At 44.9% G+C, this 15,289-nt stretch overlaps 1 protein-coding gene and 1 long non-coding RNA gene across 2 annotated transcripts; one reads left to right on the top strand and one right to left on the bottom strand.

The window, feature by feature from the left end:
• Window positions 1-405: 405 nt before the first annotated feature.
• On the bottom strand, window positions 406-12,917 carry LOC132447626 (kinesin-like protein KIF2A). The gene is made up of 21 exons (XM_060038507.1): window positions 12,753-12,917; window positions 11,732-11,826; window positions 10,850-10,972; window positions 10,405-10,459; window positions 9,923-10,042; window positions 8,693-8,793; window positions 8,506-8,601; window positions 8,220-8,274; window positions 7,704-7,866; window positions 7,241-7,331; window positions 6,962-7,025; window positions 6,762-6,853; window positions 6,272-6,414; window positions 5,556-5,760; window positions 5,118-5,228; window positions 4,961-5,028; window positions 4,648-4,758; window positions 4,162-4,306; window positions 3,458-3,559; window positions 2,496-2,631; window positions 406-1,325 (listed from the first exon to the last, which is right to left on the bottom strand). Exons 1-21 carry the CDS (start codon window positions 12,811-12,813, stop codon window positions 1,234-1,236), a joined length of 2,229 nt encoding a protein of 742 aa, XP_059894490.1. The 5' UTR covers window positions 12,814-12,917; the 3' UTR covers window positions 406-1,233.
• LOC132447661 (uncharacterized) lies at window positions 2,752-3,170 on the top strand. Its single transcript, XR_009523165.1, has 2 exons — window positions 2,752-2,852; window positions 2,891-3,170. It is a non-coding gene; the product is annotated as an uncharacterized LOC132447661 (long non-coding RNA).
• Window positions 12,918-15,289: the final 2,372 nt, after the last annotated feature.

The following is a 15,289-nucleotide window of genomic DNA, read 5'->3' as shown; positions in this document are numbered from 1 at the left end:
CTATTAAATACGCTAATAGTGCTAAAATTCAGAGCTTTATAATCTTTAGTTCAAAGCGTGCATTAGAATACACCAATGTTTAGTGCGGCTAAAAAGCTTGTGACTTTACCTGTAGTTTCTACCACTTAAGGCTTAGATATGTGATCAGTCTAAATCTAAATAGGAATAATTATTCCAGATTCAAATACTAAAATTAGTTTTGTACATGGAACTGAATTGATAACCTATATATTCACTAGGCTACTAGTGGAAAAATAAAATGCATGGTTTTCAAACATATGGTGGCAATAATCATTATATTTTAGATATATGCAGTGTTCAGAGTATTTTGATTAAAACGTTTCACGCTTTAGTCAGATGCTTAAAAATAAACAGAACTTCTCAGATCAGAAATTCACAGTATCATTTAATCCAAGTGGGTGGTCTGAACCTTTATTAAACTTTGTTTTACACTTCTTAAAGCATTCAATACCATTGGAAAGAGCACTGTGTGTGGGCCAACTTTATAATATAAGTAACAATGCTTCTTAAGAGGGGCTCTTAGTCCATGTGTTGCTTTCTTTCAGAGTATGAGTAATCTGTTTTACTACTTATATTAGTTCCTTATGTCTGTAAAATAATCTGATGTAATCAGATTACATTTTTTTTCTTTTCTTAACCCTGGGCCACAGTTTGCTTCATCATTGACTGTACTGTGGAATAAAAACAAATAGACTTTACAGTTGCTGATGCTCTCATTATTTACCATTTTGCCATTGAATTTTCGTATGAATGGCTGTCTCATAGAGATGATGGTAAATAAGAAGAAATATTGATCACAAAAGTAATAAATGACAACGCAGAATCTTAAAACGGGTTTTAAAACACACTGATGCCTTTTAGATCACGCTTAGTGTGGATTTAAATCCTGTCGGAATAACAAAGTGAGATGACGTGTGTGAGAAGCGCTCCGGCACACTGAGAAACCATTCAGCATTTAAGGGATTACAACCAAAACATAACAAATAACAATATGTTATAGTTATCCAGTTTAAAAATGAATTCGCTCGGAATTCTCAACATAAAGTGCTTGTAAAATACTCAATAAATACAATAAAAAATCGTCAGGTTGCATTGACAATATGAGGAATGACATCGTAACCTAAAAAAAACGCAAATCAAGTACTGCAAAGAAAAATGGCTTTTCCGATAATTCGGTTGGCAGAGGAGAAGCATGCGCGCGCGTGTGTGTGTCTATAGAGCACGACACTTCTTGACCATGCTGGGGATCTTCTTGCTGGCGAGCTCCTCCTCCTGAAGGGCGGAGCGGAAGGACTTCACTTTGTCTGGGAGAGAGGAGAGAGGGAGAGGAGGGAGGGAGGGAGAGAGGAGAGAGGGAGAGGAGGGAGGGAGGGAGAGAGGAGAGAGGGAGAGGAGGGAGGGAGGGAGAGAGGAGAGAGGGAGGGGAGGGAGAGAGGAGAGAGGGAGAGGAGGGAGGGAGGGAGAGAGGAGAGAGGGAGAGGAGGGAGGGAGGGAGAGAGGAGAGAGGGAGAGGAGGGAGGGAGGGAGAGAGGAGAGAGGGAGAGGAGGGAGGGAGGGAGAGAGGAGAGAGGGAGAGGAGGGAGGGAGGGAGAGAGGAGAGAGGGGGAGGAGGGAGGGAGGGAGAGAGGAGAGAGGGAGGGGAGGGAGAGAGGAGAGAGGGAGAGGAGGGAGGGAGGGAGAGAGGAGAGAGGGAGAGGAGTCAGAAGGAATCTCAGGGGTTTCGCGTACACAGAAAGTGGATGAGGGTCAAGAATTTGTTATGGGAAATCCCATATAAAGTTTAAACTTAACCCCCCGCTTTGACAGAACATATAAGTGCTCAAGTAGAGTTAGGGTTAGTAATGTTTGTCGTGTGTAGATCTCAATTAAAGTCGCAATGTGTAATAATTAAACTAGCTCATAGTTTTTCAAAGCCAGCCTGTTACACAGTGGACAACACTGTTGTATAGTTAGAGGGCTTTAATATATTACACATTGTGACTTTTAAGTACTCAATAACTTCATAACAAGTATCCCTATCCCTAGTTATTTCCCTTATAATTATCGTCTTTCATTTCCTCACTAGTTTAATTATATCCAAGGCTTCTTAAAACATCTGCGCTTTAACAGAAGAGGCAGCAGGATGATGTCGTGATCCAGAGTGTTCGACTCCCAGCCAAAAGGAAGTGGGTTCCAATATGCACACAGTACAGCTGCTCCTGTGTGGGGGTGATACTGGCAATGCAGGCAACCAAACGCTACAAAGATGGAGTCTGTGTAGCAGTTAATAAACTCTGCTCCGCCCTGCCTGAGTGAAGTGTCCCCCTGCCCATGTATCTCGGCCGTGACCTGTAGTCATCCTTGTGAGTAAGATGCCCTATCACCTACCTGCTCATTAACAACATGTATCTCAGTCTTCAATGTAAGTGGCGGCTGATAAAAGCATCTGCCTAATGATTAAATAGTAACTGAAATCATGTCGTGTCCCTTCTCACCTCTGAGCTCGCTGAGGATGTCGATCTTCTGGTCAAGGATCTGCTCCAGCTGGGTGACGTACGTGTCCACGTCATAGTCCACTTCCTCCGTCATTTCCAGAAGCACCTTCTCGTCCTCTAGCCAGCGAATAGACTCCTGTAGGCGGGGAGACAGGGAGGGCGTGTGTGAGCAAAACAGCGCCCCACAGTGGACGGTTTGTGAATTACAGCTGTGTATTCGATTCAGAGTACTTCATTAATCCCGAGGGAAGTTGTTACTGTAACCCTGCGTTCACACCAAAAGATGCATTTGCTGCCCGAACGCGTTGCCGCCAAAGTTTTGACGCGCTGCAAATCAAGTTTTGCGGCGCGTCAAAAGTTTTGCAGCGCGTCAAAAGTTTTGCAGCGCGTCAAAGGTTTTGTGGCGCGTCAAAAGTTGAAATATTTCAACTCGAGCAGCATTTGACGCGCCGCAAAATACGTGAACGCGCCCTCCGCCCGTGCCCGGCAGCGGGCACGGGCATGCCGCGCCGCAAATCAGATTTTGACGCGCCGCAAATCAAGTTTTGCTGCCCGTTTTCTCGGCAGCAAATGCTGCGGCAGCAAAGCAGCAACGCGTCTCTACATTCACTTTGAATGGGATCACGACGCGCGTCAACTTTTTGCATCTTTTGGTGTGAACGCAGGGTGAGAGTAATGATGAGCTATACATTTGACTGCGAGTCACTTTGGATAAAATCAACATACATCATTTTAACAGCCTGTTATAACAACGTCCGCGGCCACAAAGCAACCATCCCAATGACCTTCATGAGACCGATCGAAAACATTTATGTATCTGATGTTTCATCAAATATCTAAAGCTTATGAGTCAGCAGTCAACCCACGACCCCATATGCACATCAGGCGGCCCCCAGTGGGCTCCCGCCCCCCGGGTTGGGCAGCCTGCTGGAGGTGGTGGTTAGTACTGTATGTGAGCGTACCCCGAACACGGCCCTGTGGTCCTCCAGGACCTGCTCTTCCATCTCCACCAGCTGGGACACGGCTTCATGGAAGCTGAAGAGCTGTGGGGACACCTCCTCCTCCTGGGAACCACACAACCACCCGGGGGCGCCTCAGTGAGTACCCTCGTTACACTAAGGTACACACATGTCAGTACACGCATGTCTTCATTCTTTACGCATTCCTAATTATTTAATAGTCACAATAATTTGGCCGTGTGTGTGTGCGTGCCTCCATGCATGTTTCTTTTCATGACTTGTGTGCAACTGAGCGTGTATGGGTGCATGTCGGTGTGTGTATATGTCCATGTGTTTGTACTTCCATGTGTGTGTGTGTATTTCCGAGTGTGTGTGTGCGCACGTCCATGTATGTTTACATCCATATCTGTGTGTGTGTGTGTGTGTGTGTGTGTGTGTTTTTGTAAGTCCATGTGTGTGTGTATATTTGTGTGTGTGTCTACGTCCATGTTTGTGTACGTCCATATACGTATGTGTGCATATTTTTGTGTGTGTGTCCATGCGTGTGTGTGTGTGTGTTTGTGTCCGTATGTGTGTGTGTGTGTGTGTGTGTGTGTGTGTAAGTCCATGGATTTTTTGTGTCTGTATGTGTGTGTGTGCGCGCCCATGTGTGTGTGTGTGTGTGTCCATAATATGTCTGTGTGCGTCCAGGTGTGTGTGCGCCTTACGTTCTGTTCACAGAGCAGCTTGAGGTCGTCCCTCTGGGGGGAGCTGCCCACGCCCCACTGGGCCTCCAGGACCTCCAGCTGGGCATGGTGGTCCCCCAGAGGGCTGTCCATCAGCCCCTCGCCGTCCAGAGACAGCTCCTTGGTCCTGGACACACAGCCCGGAGGGAGGGGGTCAGAACAACGCCGCTACACAACGGAGCACGCTACAATGTTCACAAGCTGGTCGGTGGAGACGGGCAAAAAAATATAACTTAACAGCTGTATCCTCTAAATAAACATGTTATTTTAGCTGCAGTTACAAAATGGCATAGACTGTTGTTGTTCTGTCGGTGCCTGCAATAGTTTCTTTAATGAACGTGGTCGAAAAGGTTGTAAGAGTACGAAACAGAACGTAGGTGATCAAGTTAGTTATAGGTGACTATTGTGGCTGGGCGTTGTAAGACGCACTCAGTGGAGAGGGTGCGGAGTGAGAGAGGAAGAGGTCACCTGTTGGCCAGGTCTCCGTACTCAAAGGTGGGGGAAAGCTCTGAACGCCCACCCCCTCCTCCGCTCTGGACGAAGGGAATGTCGGAGGGACTGATCCCAAACTCCTTCACTCTGGAGACACCGGAGGACATTATAGTAAACATTAAATATTGTTACATAAAGATATGATCTGTTACCATATCTCCGTTTGTATAGGGATGTTATTAACATGTCCTATCTGTTAGCATATCTCCGTGTGCATAAGGATGTCATTAACATGTTCTATTTGTTAGCATATCTCAGTACATTTAAGGATGTTATTAACATGTCTTACCTGTTAGCATATCTCAGTGTGTTGAGTGTGTTTTCACAGGAGGCCATCCCAGGAGAAATCGTTGCAATCTAGAAAGAAGAAAATCCTGTGAGAACTAAACCTCCATCTGTAGCATTGATGGTAATATTAGTGAGTTAGTACCACGGTTATAACCTACCATGCATGTTCTAGAGTTCTCCCCGATGAAGGAGTCCCTCAGGACCTGCGTTAGCTTGCTAGCTCTAAACGGAGTGTGTGGTTTGTTTCGTCCCAGGGCGCGGATACACTCCTGTGTTCAAAGACATGAAAAGAGAATACTAATTAATCAATTGGGATAGAAGGAAAACAAAACCACCAAACATTACTTAAGTATTTTCTTTTGCATTTTTTTGCTTTATGAGAGACGGGAAGGTATGGGCGGTAGAAGGGAGGACATGCAGCCAAAGGCCGCGGACAGGACTCAGAACTGGGTCGCTGCGATCAGGACTGAGCCTATATGGTGCGCTCTACCCGTTGAGGGTCAGGGTTAGGGTTATTTTATCATATAAGACGTATAACCACGTATCAATCGACAAAAATATACTTTTTTCTTTTGGGTGACTGTCCCTTTAAATACCTTAAGCGCCAGCAGGCTCTTGTTGATCTCGGCGCCCTCCAGGCGGGTCTGCCGGTCGGCGCTGGACGTGTCGGCGCCGCGCTCGTTCCCCGCCAGGTCGATGAGGGAGAACTTGCCGTGCATCTTGCCCCGTCGCCGCAGAATGATCTGGAACACAGCGTGGCTGCGGGACGAGTGTGCGTTGGCCGACGTCTGTCCCGAGGTCCTGGGAGAGAGACGGGTCCATTTTAAAACCGCTAGAAATATTCGCTATATTCTACAATATTCTGTCAATGTTTTCCATAACTGCAGAGATATTCCAGTTTCACAGCGAGGCCCTCGGCTAACCAATCAGAGCAGCTCAAAGAGAAAGAAATTTGGCTGTCAATCAGCTTTCTGAACCCGATTAAAGGCTAGCCTAGCTTCTGGAGCATACAGCTTGCTGGCAGGTAGTACATCTCATCTCATCTCATTTTCGTCCGCTTATCCGGGGTCGGGTCGCGGGGGGAGCAGCTCAAGCAGCTCAAGCAGGGGGCCCCAGACTTCCCTTTCCCGGGCCACATTGACCAGCTCTGACGGGGGGCAGGTAGTACATGCTGGTGGGAATGTTTTTCACCTACTTCAGCTTTAAAACGCTTTCCATGTTTTCACACGTTGAACAGCAGTATTTACCACCGGGTGTGTGTGTACCACCGGGTGTGTATGAGGTGTATGTGTTTACCCCTCTAGCCGTTTACCTGCAGCTGTTCCCGACCTCTATGAGTCTGAGGACGTCTTCTGTGCACTTGACCTCCTTCTCCTGCAGCCCCACCACCTGCACCTGCTGCTTACCATCCTCCAGCACCCGCAGCTTGGCCTTCCGGTTCAGCAGGTCAAACACCTGCAACACACACACACACACGCACACGCACACACACACACATATATACATAGCCCTCACTGTTAGAACAATCATTTATAACATTGTAGTTAAAACCTTCATTTAGAACCTTCATTAACCTTCACTAACCTTTAAGTTAGATCATTCAGTTATAACCTAACAAGGAGTAAACAAGTTCCTCATACTAATGTAGTAAAAAGCAAAAAAGGTTGCAGAATGTAACTTATTACATTACAGAATGAACCATAATGAAAAGAGTATGATGATGAACACAGAAACTTTTCATAATTCATAATGTAAAAACATCATTCATAACATCAATAGATGGGCCAATATCCAGCACTTGCCTTTCCGCTGTAAATCTCAAAAAATGTGGCGAAGACCTGAAGGTCAAGTTTCTTGTAGTTTGGTTTCCCTAACATGACAAACACTTCTCGGGCTGAAAGAAGAAAAGAAGAGGTTTAGGATTAACGCATCTGAACTTGGCTGACAGCCACTGAAATGTACTGTGAACCACTGCAGTAGTAGAAGTAGGTAGAATACAGACCTGCAAGGGCGTAAATCCCTTTAGAGCAGTCCTGGTTCTTTCCAGAGAAGTCCCCACCCATAGTCTGAAATGAGAGACACATACAAACAACTTGAAAATGAGGCAGAATGCAGAACTTCTAATATTCCAAGTGTGTGTTGGATCAAATGCAACCCTAAAATCCCCTCCCGAAATATATTTAACATTAAATTGATATCTATCTTAAATGTATATTTATGTTAAGCATTTATACTTTACCTGTCACACATACACATCTGTATATAAATATATTACACTCACGTGTGTTTTTCCACTTCCAGTTTGTCCGTACGCAAAACAGGTGGCCATCCCCCTTTCAAATATAGTCTCAACCAGAGGACGAGCAGTGAACCTGGGGAGCCAAGTGAGAACCATTTTGAATTCAGATTCAGATCCATTAGAATTTGGGTTCAGAGTCCGCTTATTTTATTGATCACCAGAGAAATGTTAAATTACTACTGTCACAGCTAAAATATAGAAAAAACAAAAATTCAGTTAGGAAATCAAATATAAAAATTATAAATATTGAAAATATGTGTATTCACAAAAATGTACATTAAATAAATAATGTACTATGTATCTATCTGAAGGTGGCTCGGATCCTGGGACATTGCACTTTAAATCAAATATGAATACTAGTTTATTTTGATTTATTTGACAGCAACAGTGCACCTTGATTAGATTTCTGTAAAAAAGGCCGGGGGTCCTGCTGCCCGTGCTATACCTGTAGACCATCTCGTTGGTGGTGCTGTCGTCGAAGGCGTAGTCGAAGCGGAAGGTCTGGTTCTCCAGGTAGCGGGTCAGGTCCACCTTCTGCTTGGGCTCGTGGACCATCACCACGTCCTTGCTGGGGACGGTGATCACGTCCAGGTCCTTTGTGGTCAGCTCTGAACAAGGAGAGAGAATGGAGACGATGTTTTCATATCACCGGGTTTGATGATGATTGGTCATCCCAACCCAGCCTAAACATAGCAGCATCTTTCCATTGGTGACACCCCTAGTGGGAGTGTGATGGCACCCAGATGTATGATTAATAGACCAGCCGGCCCACTGGACCGTACCAACTGGTAGGCCGATCTATTCATCACACAGATCGGTGGATACTCCCACTTGGGATGTCACTAAAGGGTTGGTTTTCTAGCTGGCGATAAACAATGACCCCTTTAATAATTAGTGTTATAATAATGGTGTTTATAGTTAACATGATGTTGCTTGAATATTGTAATAAAGTGCTACCAACCTTTTTTGTTGAGGGGGCGTGCTCGTACACAGACACAGATCCTGTGCTCCTCTATCTGGAACATGAAAACACACAGTTGTAGTGCAGACAGACTTTAAGGCCCAATCCCATTTCTACCCCTTACCCCTTCTTCTCGATTGGGCCTAAATGGTGCTCTTTTATGCTCTTTTAACCACCATTGGAATCACTCTAAAGCTCTCAAAAGTCTTAGTTCGATTGCTTTGTAGACTGGGCCATTCTGGTGAATTCCTTCCCTCTCCTACGTGCTGTGTTGAACAGGACATACCAGATCAGTGGTGTTTAGTGGCCTGTAGTCCAGACTGGCCCTGAAGTCCCTGATCATACACATGATCTCATAGTTGGGTAGAGTGGCATCCACCTCCTGCAAAGACAGACAACAATACAAAATAAATACAACCCATCAGAGCCGTGTTCTCTGAGAAAATGAACGACATAAAGCAGATCAGTCTCACTTGTGCTTTCTTCTCTCTGAGTTCCTGTTGCTGGAGTCTCCTTTTCTCCCTCTTCTCCTGCAGCTTCTCCACCTCCTTCACACAGTTGGACTTTCTCCGCGCTAGAGAGAGAGAGAGAGAGAGAGAGAGAGAGAGAGAGAGAGGGGGAGAGGGGGAGAGGGGTAGAGAGGGATGGATAGGTAGAGAGGGATGGAGAGAGAGTAAGGGAGAGATAGGGTCAGGGAGGGGGAGAGAAAGAGCAGGAAGGGGGGAGAGAGAGGAGAGGGATAGGGGGCGGGGGTAAGAGAGGGGAGGGAGGGAGGGAGGGAGGGTTGAGAGAGAAAGATATAGTGGGTGAGAGAGAGAGGAGTGGGAGATAGGGAGAGAGTGGAGAGAGATAAAAAAGAGTGTGACAGACCGAGGAAGAGTGAAAAATAAAGAGAAAAGAAAGAAAAAAATCCTCACAATCTAACAGCTTGGTTTAAGTCTCGATTTTGTTTTATATTAAAAAAAAGTGTGGCAGTTCTTTATATTCAACGCTCAATCTGAAGGCTTTCCTGAAGGGGGAGAACTCGTGCACTGATAAAAGCTGAGCCTGTGGCCGACTCAAAGGGCCTTTCAGCCTCGCCAGCACAATATGGGCCGGGAGGCATGAGGTCACTGGTGACTGGTAAACAGCCACACATCCAGCGCTAGGGCCTCGGCGCCATCTTGGCTCTGCCCAGTGTCTCAGTATGTTCCTCTGTGTGGTTTTATACCACTGTCTACATATTTTACTGTGTCTAGTTCTTTGTGTACTTTTGTAAGTGTCTACGTATATTACTGTGTGTAGTTCTGTGTGTAGGTCTATTACACAGTCTGTCTGTCTACATATGTTACTGTGTGTAGTTCTGTGTGGAGTTCTATAACAGTGTCTGTCTACATGTTACTGTGTGTGGTCTTACAACAGTGTCTACATGTTACTGTGTGTGGTCTTACAACAGTGTCTACATGTTACTGTGTGTGGTCTTACAACAGTGTCTACATGTTACTGTGTGTGGTCTTACAACAGTGTCTACATGTTACTGTGTGTGGTCTTATAACAGTGTCTACATGTTACTGTGTGTGGTTCTAAGTCCTTCTATGTGCAGCTCTATGTGCTGTCCTGCTGTTCATTGGTTCCGCTGCTACTACTGTGATAGTTCCCATGTGATTATGGGGTGTCTCTCTGTGTGTGTGTGTGTGTCTCCGTGTGTGTGTCTCTGTGTTTACCCATCTGCTGCTGCAGCAGGGTCTGTGCCTGTGTGGGCGGGGGCTGGATGGCGGGCGGGGGGGGCTCGCTGGGCGGGACCTGGTGGCTGGGCCGGGCCCGGGTGGTGCCCACCGATGCAGCTGGAGGCGGGGGGGGGGACAGGTCAGGTTAGAACACACACACACACACACACACACACACACACACACACACACACACACACACACACACACACACACACACACACACACACACACACACACACACACACACGCAGTTTACTTTAAATGAAATGAATGGCATTATTGACTGCTTCTAACGGACAAATAACATATGATGCATGGCAGGGTTAGCCCTTCTTAGCAGGGCCATTAACCATATGCATGTTATTAAGACACTATTTTACTATCAGATAAGAGCACTATAATAATCTCGGGAGGGGGGGGTTGGGGTGTAGGCCAGCAGATCTCTGGGAGATGGTGGGTGTGTCAGAGGGGCCTACCTCTGTTCTCTCGCATTGGGTTCTCAGTCTTGGGTGGAACGATTGTCCGTCGACTCTGGAAGATCGGGACAGCAAACCGATTTGTTACAATCGCTCTTAGCTAGAACAACAATCATCACACTGAAATTAAGGCTGGTTGACATGGACCCGAGTTGAGAGGTTTGTTGATACTCTGCCATGAAACGTAATGACGCATTTCATTGACCGGCAACTCTGTATTTACCATAAGTGTGTGATCTTACAACCAACCAATCAATGAAGCTTTCAAAGTATTTGTCAGGCATTCCTATTCCTATTCAAGTTCATTTTGAGTAATCGTCACAATTATAAATGTAAACCTGCGTCCGTCCGTTAACAATATCTAACAGAAATACGACAGATGATGGGGGTAATGGTGTCAGGTGATGACGGTGTTACGGGAGGTGCATAGGGAGGTGTATGAGACCTTGGGCAGCTTGGTGGCTTTGGCAGCAGTAGAGGTGGAGGAAGGTGGAGTCTCTGGACTCAGTGGCACCTCCTCCTCAGGTGCAAAATGTGGATTGAGAGCGAAAACGCTCTCCAGGTCAATCTGAGGGCACAAGGACCAACGTTAGTCCACCCAGGTAGTGCACCCAGCGAATCATAGATATCCTCGGCTGAAAGGAAATGAGTAGAGTAGAGAATATGTCTTTGATTGTCCCAGAGGGGCGATTTGGTTTCACAGACATGAGACATGTTTCTACGTATTCTGAACTGATATTTAAATATATGTATGTATCAAGCTTACCTGTAGGCATGCTGGAGCAAGATCCTCTTTACATACCCTTCATGCACCTAAATGACCTGTATCTGAACTCACTGAAAATCATTATGCTCAATGCTAAATAAAGGTGCACAGTCGACGTCCTTTTACCTGACACTTTTTTCCGGTAATACTGTATTGTTATGATCCTGAGTTACTATGTGGCTGTCATGTATTACTAATGGATGAGCTACAGCTTGAGAGCTTGGTATTCACATTCTGCTCAAACACCCAGGCTATGACAGGTATCTTGCTACAGGCTCCACCAATCAGATGAAAGCTAGTCAAGAGCAGCTATTCATGAGTATGTATGTATGGTCAGTACGGTACGTTTCACTGAAAGGCTATTACAATATAGCTATATTGCTGTATAGCTTCATATGCCTGGAACTACAGCATGTCTGGATTTGAATTATGAACTGGAAACCTAAATTCCAAGGTGAAACAGTGTCTGATAGATTGAAATCCAATCCCAATTGACAACGTGTGTACAAAAGGCACAACCCTTATTTCATTATTTAGCTCCCTCTTCTTCCTCAGTCCCACCTCTTTCCCTTTGGTGTCTCCATTCTCCAACCATTCCACTGTCACGCTCTCGTTCTCCTCGTTGAGAGCCGTGACCATCGCATGGTGTATTCTGCCTGTGGTGGAGGAGAGAAGCAGACAGCAGGCACCAGATGATGGAGCTACAAGGCGTGTTCGCTACTGCATGATCGAAGCGGACCCAGACACTCGTAGTATGCTAATGATCTACCCTTTGATCGTGTGCGCATCGAATCACAACCCGTTCACTCCCGTGGCAAAACCTTATTTCATCGTTTTTCTTCCAATCCAGCTGTTGGTTCAGTGGCTATCGTACCACTTTGACACAGGCAGAAGTGTATGGTCATAGCGTGACGCCGAAATGCCAAATGGCCTATTTCTGGGCGGAAATTAATGGTTCTACTGTACTGTGCAGCTGGCACAGCCTGTGTCATGAAATAGCTTCAGTAACCTAAATATAGCAGCATCTTTCATTTGCGGTTTGAGGATTTAAGTAATTGCACTCAAGTGACAGGACACGCATGCATGGTGGTTACCGATCCAATAGGCCACTTTAAACGAAAAATCATCTTACAGGCTGAATCCCTGAATGCCATCTATGTACTATTTTCCTCAGGGGTTTAAAGTTATACATAACGCCGGTCACGTTGGCGTAGGGACCAAGATCATGTCCTTTAGGGATGGCGTGGGGTGGAGGGGGATAATAAAATACTGCCGACCTATTTGGCCAGACTACCGCACAGGTGGTGAATGAAATTGTAAGTCACGTCTCGGTGGTTGACAGTCAATTATAGTCAACCCGAGTAACTGTAGTCATTGTAAAGACGCGAGGTTTATCCTAAGGAATCGTCTCGTTCCGAACCCCAAGCGATCCTCCCCAAATCGGCGGCGGTGTTGGCCAAGGCGCAGGCAGCAACAAAGATGATGGTGGAGCTTGTGCCTGGAGACATCCACGATTTTCTCTTAGAATATGGGTTTGCTCCGTGATTTTCATTGGGCCTAGTTGAAGGCGTTGTGTACCTACCATCGCTCCTTTTGATGTCCACATAAATGCCAAATATTATCTTCCCAAAAATAGCGGCCATGCCGATGTGATTTATTCCAGTATTGAGCCACTGGGCGTGTTCCTGCTAGAGCCCCGGTTTCCTTCAAGTTGCGCTGCAGAAACTGGTAGGTCAGTGTGAGCGGGAGCGAGGGATGGGAGAGCGCATGCGCTAGAGACTCGCCCAAAGAGTTTTTCTCTAAACTGCAAATGTTATTCGGGTATTATTGATGATCACATATTCCTCATATGTCCAACAGAATAACGGTTTCATGTTTGTTCACATAATGATCAAGAAAGTAAACATGAATGTCGTTGGCTCTAAACATATACATTAAAAGCCTACACAAGTTATTGCTTTTCCAAAGCAGGATGAATAGTCATATTAGTTATTCTAACAAATGAAAATATATGTATTGTGAATGACTTACTTATAGATAATAAGTAGTTAGATAATAATAATAATAAAAAATAATAAATGCTTTTTAATTGGTTGAATATTACAAACAATTATAGGCCATAGCTTGGTTTAGCTTTTCTCTTTTTTATTTTACTAACAAATCAATCGAAGGTATTATAATAATTCCTATTAATTTAGGCATGACAACACAAACACTGTACAATGTGAGGGATATGTTTGTTGTAGTTACCTTCTAATGACAGACGATGGCACTAGAGAACCATAACCGTTCTCGGTTGATGGTTGCAACCAACCGAGTCCCGAACTCCAGTAATGTCATAAATTACTATCATGAATGAAGTCGATACTTAACACGAAATGATTAGTCATCTTGGTGCCTTTTATTGGATTCAACTTTCTTCCACACATACTGTGTGCGTGTGCGTGTGTGTGTGTGCGTGCCACATCTGGAATAGCTAAACCACCAAACAACAGGAAGCGAGATGATTCTATGACTGTTATAGGCTTAGATGGCAGTAAATTCAAAAGGCTGATTTTACTGATTGTGATTCTGCCCAAGAGGCAGTGGAGCAGATTTAGTATGGAAAAAGGCCCTTAGTCCTGTTCACTGGACCTCAAACATTGCCCTTGGGAGTCACTGGCACTTACAGTTTAGTAATCTATAGCCTTCCCATTCTTTGTGTGAGTGTGTGTGTGTGTGTGTGTGTGTGTGTGTGTGTGTGTGTGTGTGTGTGTGTGTGTGTGTGTGTGTGTGTGTGTGTGTGTGTGTGTGTGTGTGTGTGTGTGTGTGTGTGTGTGTGTGTGTGTGTGTGTGTGAGTGCGTGTGCTGGTCCTAGTGAGACATGATCTATATGCTTTGTTACGTATTATACAAAGCAAACAGTCAATAAACAGTAGGTTTATTCAGAACATAACCCCATCAGAGAGAGGAGCCAGAACAGAGAGTTATTGGGGGATGGACTGCCAAACACACTGCCAGGCATTATACACAAAACCACTTTGTGTGTTAATGTTTATGCTAATTAATTTCAATAAAAGGTGGTTGCAGCAATCCTTTTCAGTCTTTAGCCTTTGAAAAATGTAATGCTATATATATGCTAGAAGGTCAGATCGCGGGATTGAAATGTCCACCTTAAGCAGTGTGATTTCCATTGTTTCAGTTCATTGATAATGAAGTCTGCTTCAAATTTATTCAAAGACTGTCACACACAATTCCATCAATGTAGAAAAACAGTCACTCGCGCTTCAGATGCTCATTGGGCCATGGTAAGATGTCTATGTCGATTTAAAATGTTAAAACGTTTTACTTATTTGAATCCAATAACTGGTGTTGAGTAGGGACCCCGAGCTATTCCTTTAAACATCAAGGGCTGAGGTCTTCAGATAGTTATGCTGGCAAATGCTAAAATAGATTGTGTCATATGCTAACACATAAAAAATACATGAGATCTGATTTTTTTACCGATGTAATCATCATTAATCTTTATAATATCCTTAGTTAAACTCCCTCCTAGGCCTGCTTCTAGATACAAAATACCCGCAATTATACACAACATTACAGTAACGTTAGTCATTGGGGTTTACAGCAAGGATTATTGTTACTGGATCTTGAGTTGTAGACCCTTTTGCACACAATTGTATTGTATTAAACATGTGCACTACGATATTGGATATCTGGCTCCTGATGTGATGAATCACCATGACTCAGTGGGGATCCACCGCCAGCAGAGCGGGACACCCAGTGGTTTTAGGGCATGTGTTAAATATAAGGAGCGAGGATGTGAGACTTTGATGACAACTTCCTTTTCCGAAGCCCCTGCTCTAAATAGGAAGCGGTCATCAATGTCTCACTCGTCTTCTGTTTCCGAGAACTAGCCTTATTGAAACATTGCTTTACGCTTCCCGGCACAATGTGGTGGGGACAATTAGTCAGCATGCAGCACCCTGCCTTGTGCGATATTAAAGCTAAGCTCACCAACAGGCCTACAAAGCTACCGGGATTCAACACATAAACTTAAACTCAAATAGTCTTTAGGATAGACGGCCCCCAGTCAAGTGCATTTGTTTCGCTCTTTGTCTTCATTTCTGTGTCAAATTG

The sequence above is a fragment of the Gadus macrocephalus genome, chromosome 19, assembly GCF_031168955.1.
Source record: "Gadus macrocephalus chromosome 19, ASM3116895v1".
Lineage (NCBI taxonomy): Eukaryota > Metazoa > Chordata > Actinopteri > Gadiformes > Gadidae > Gadus > Gadus macrocephalus.
Note: the sequence above shows the minus strand (reverse complement) of the source record. Positions and strands in the feature narration are given on the sequence as shown.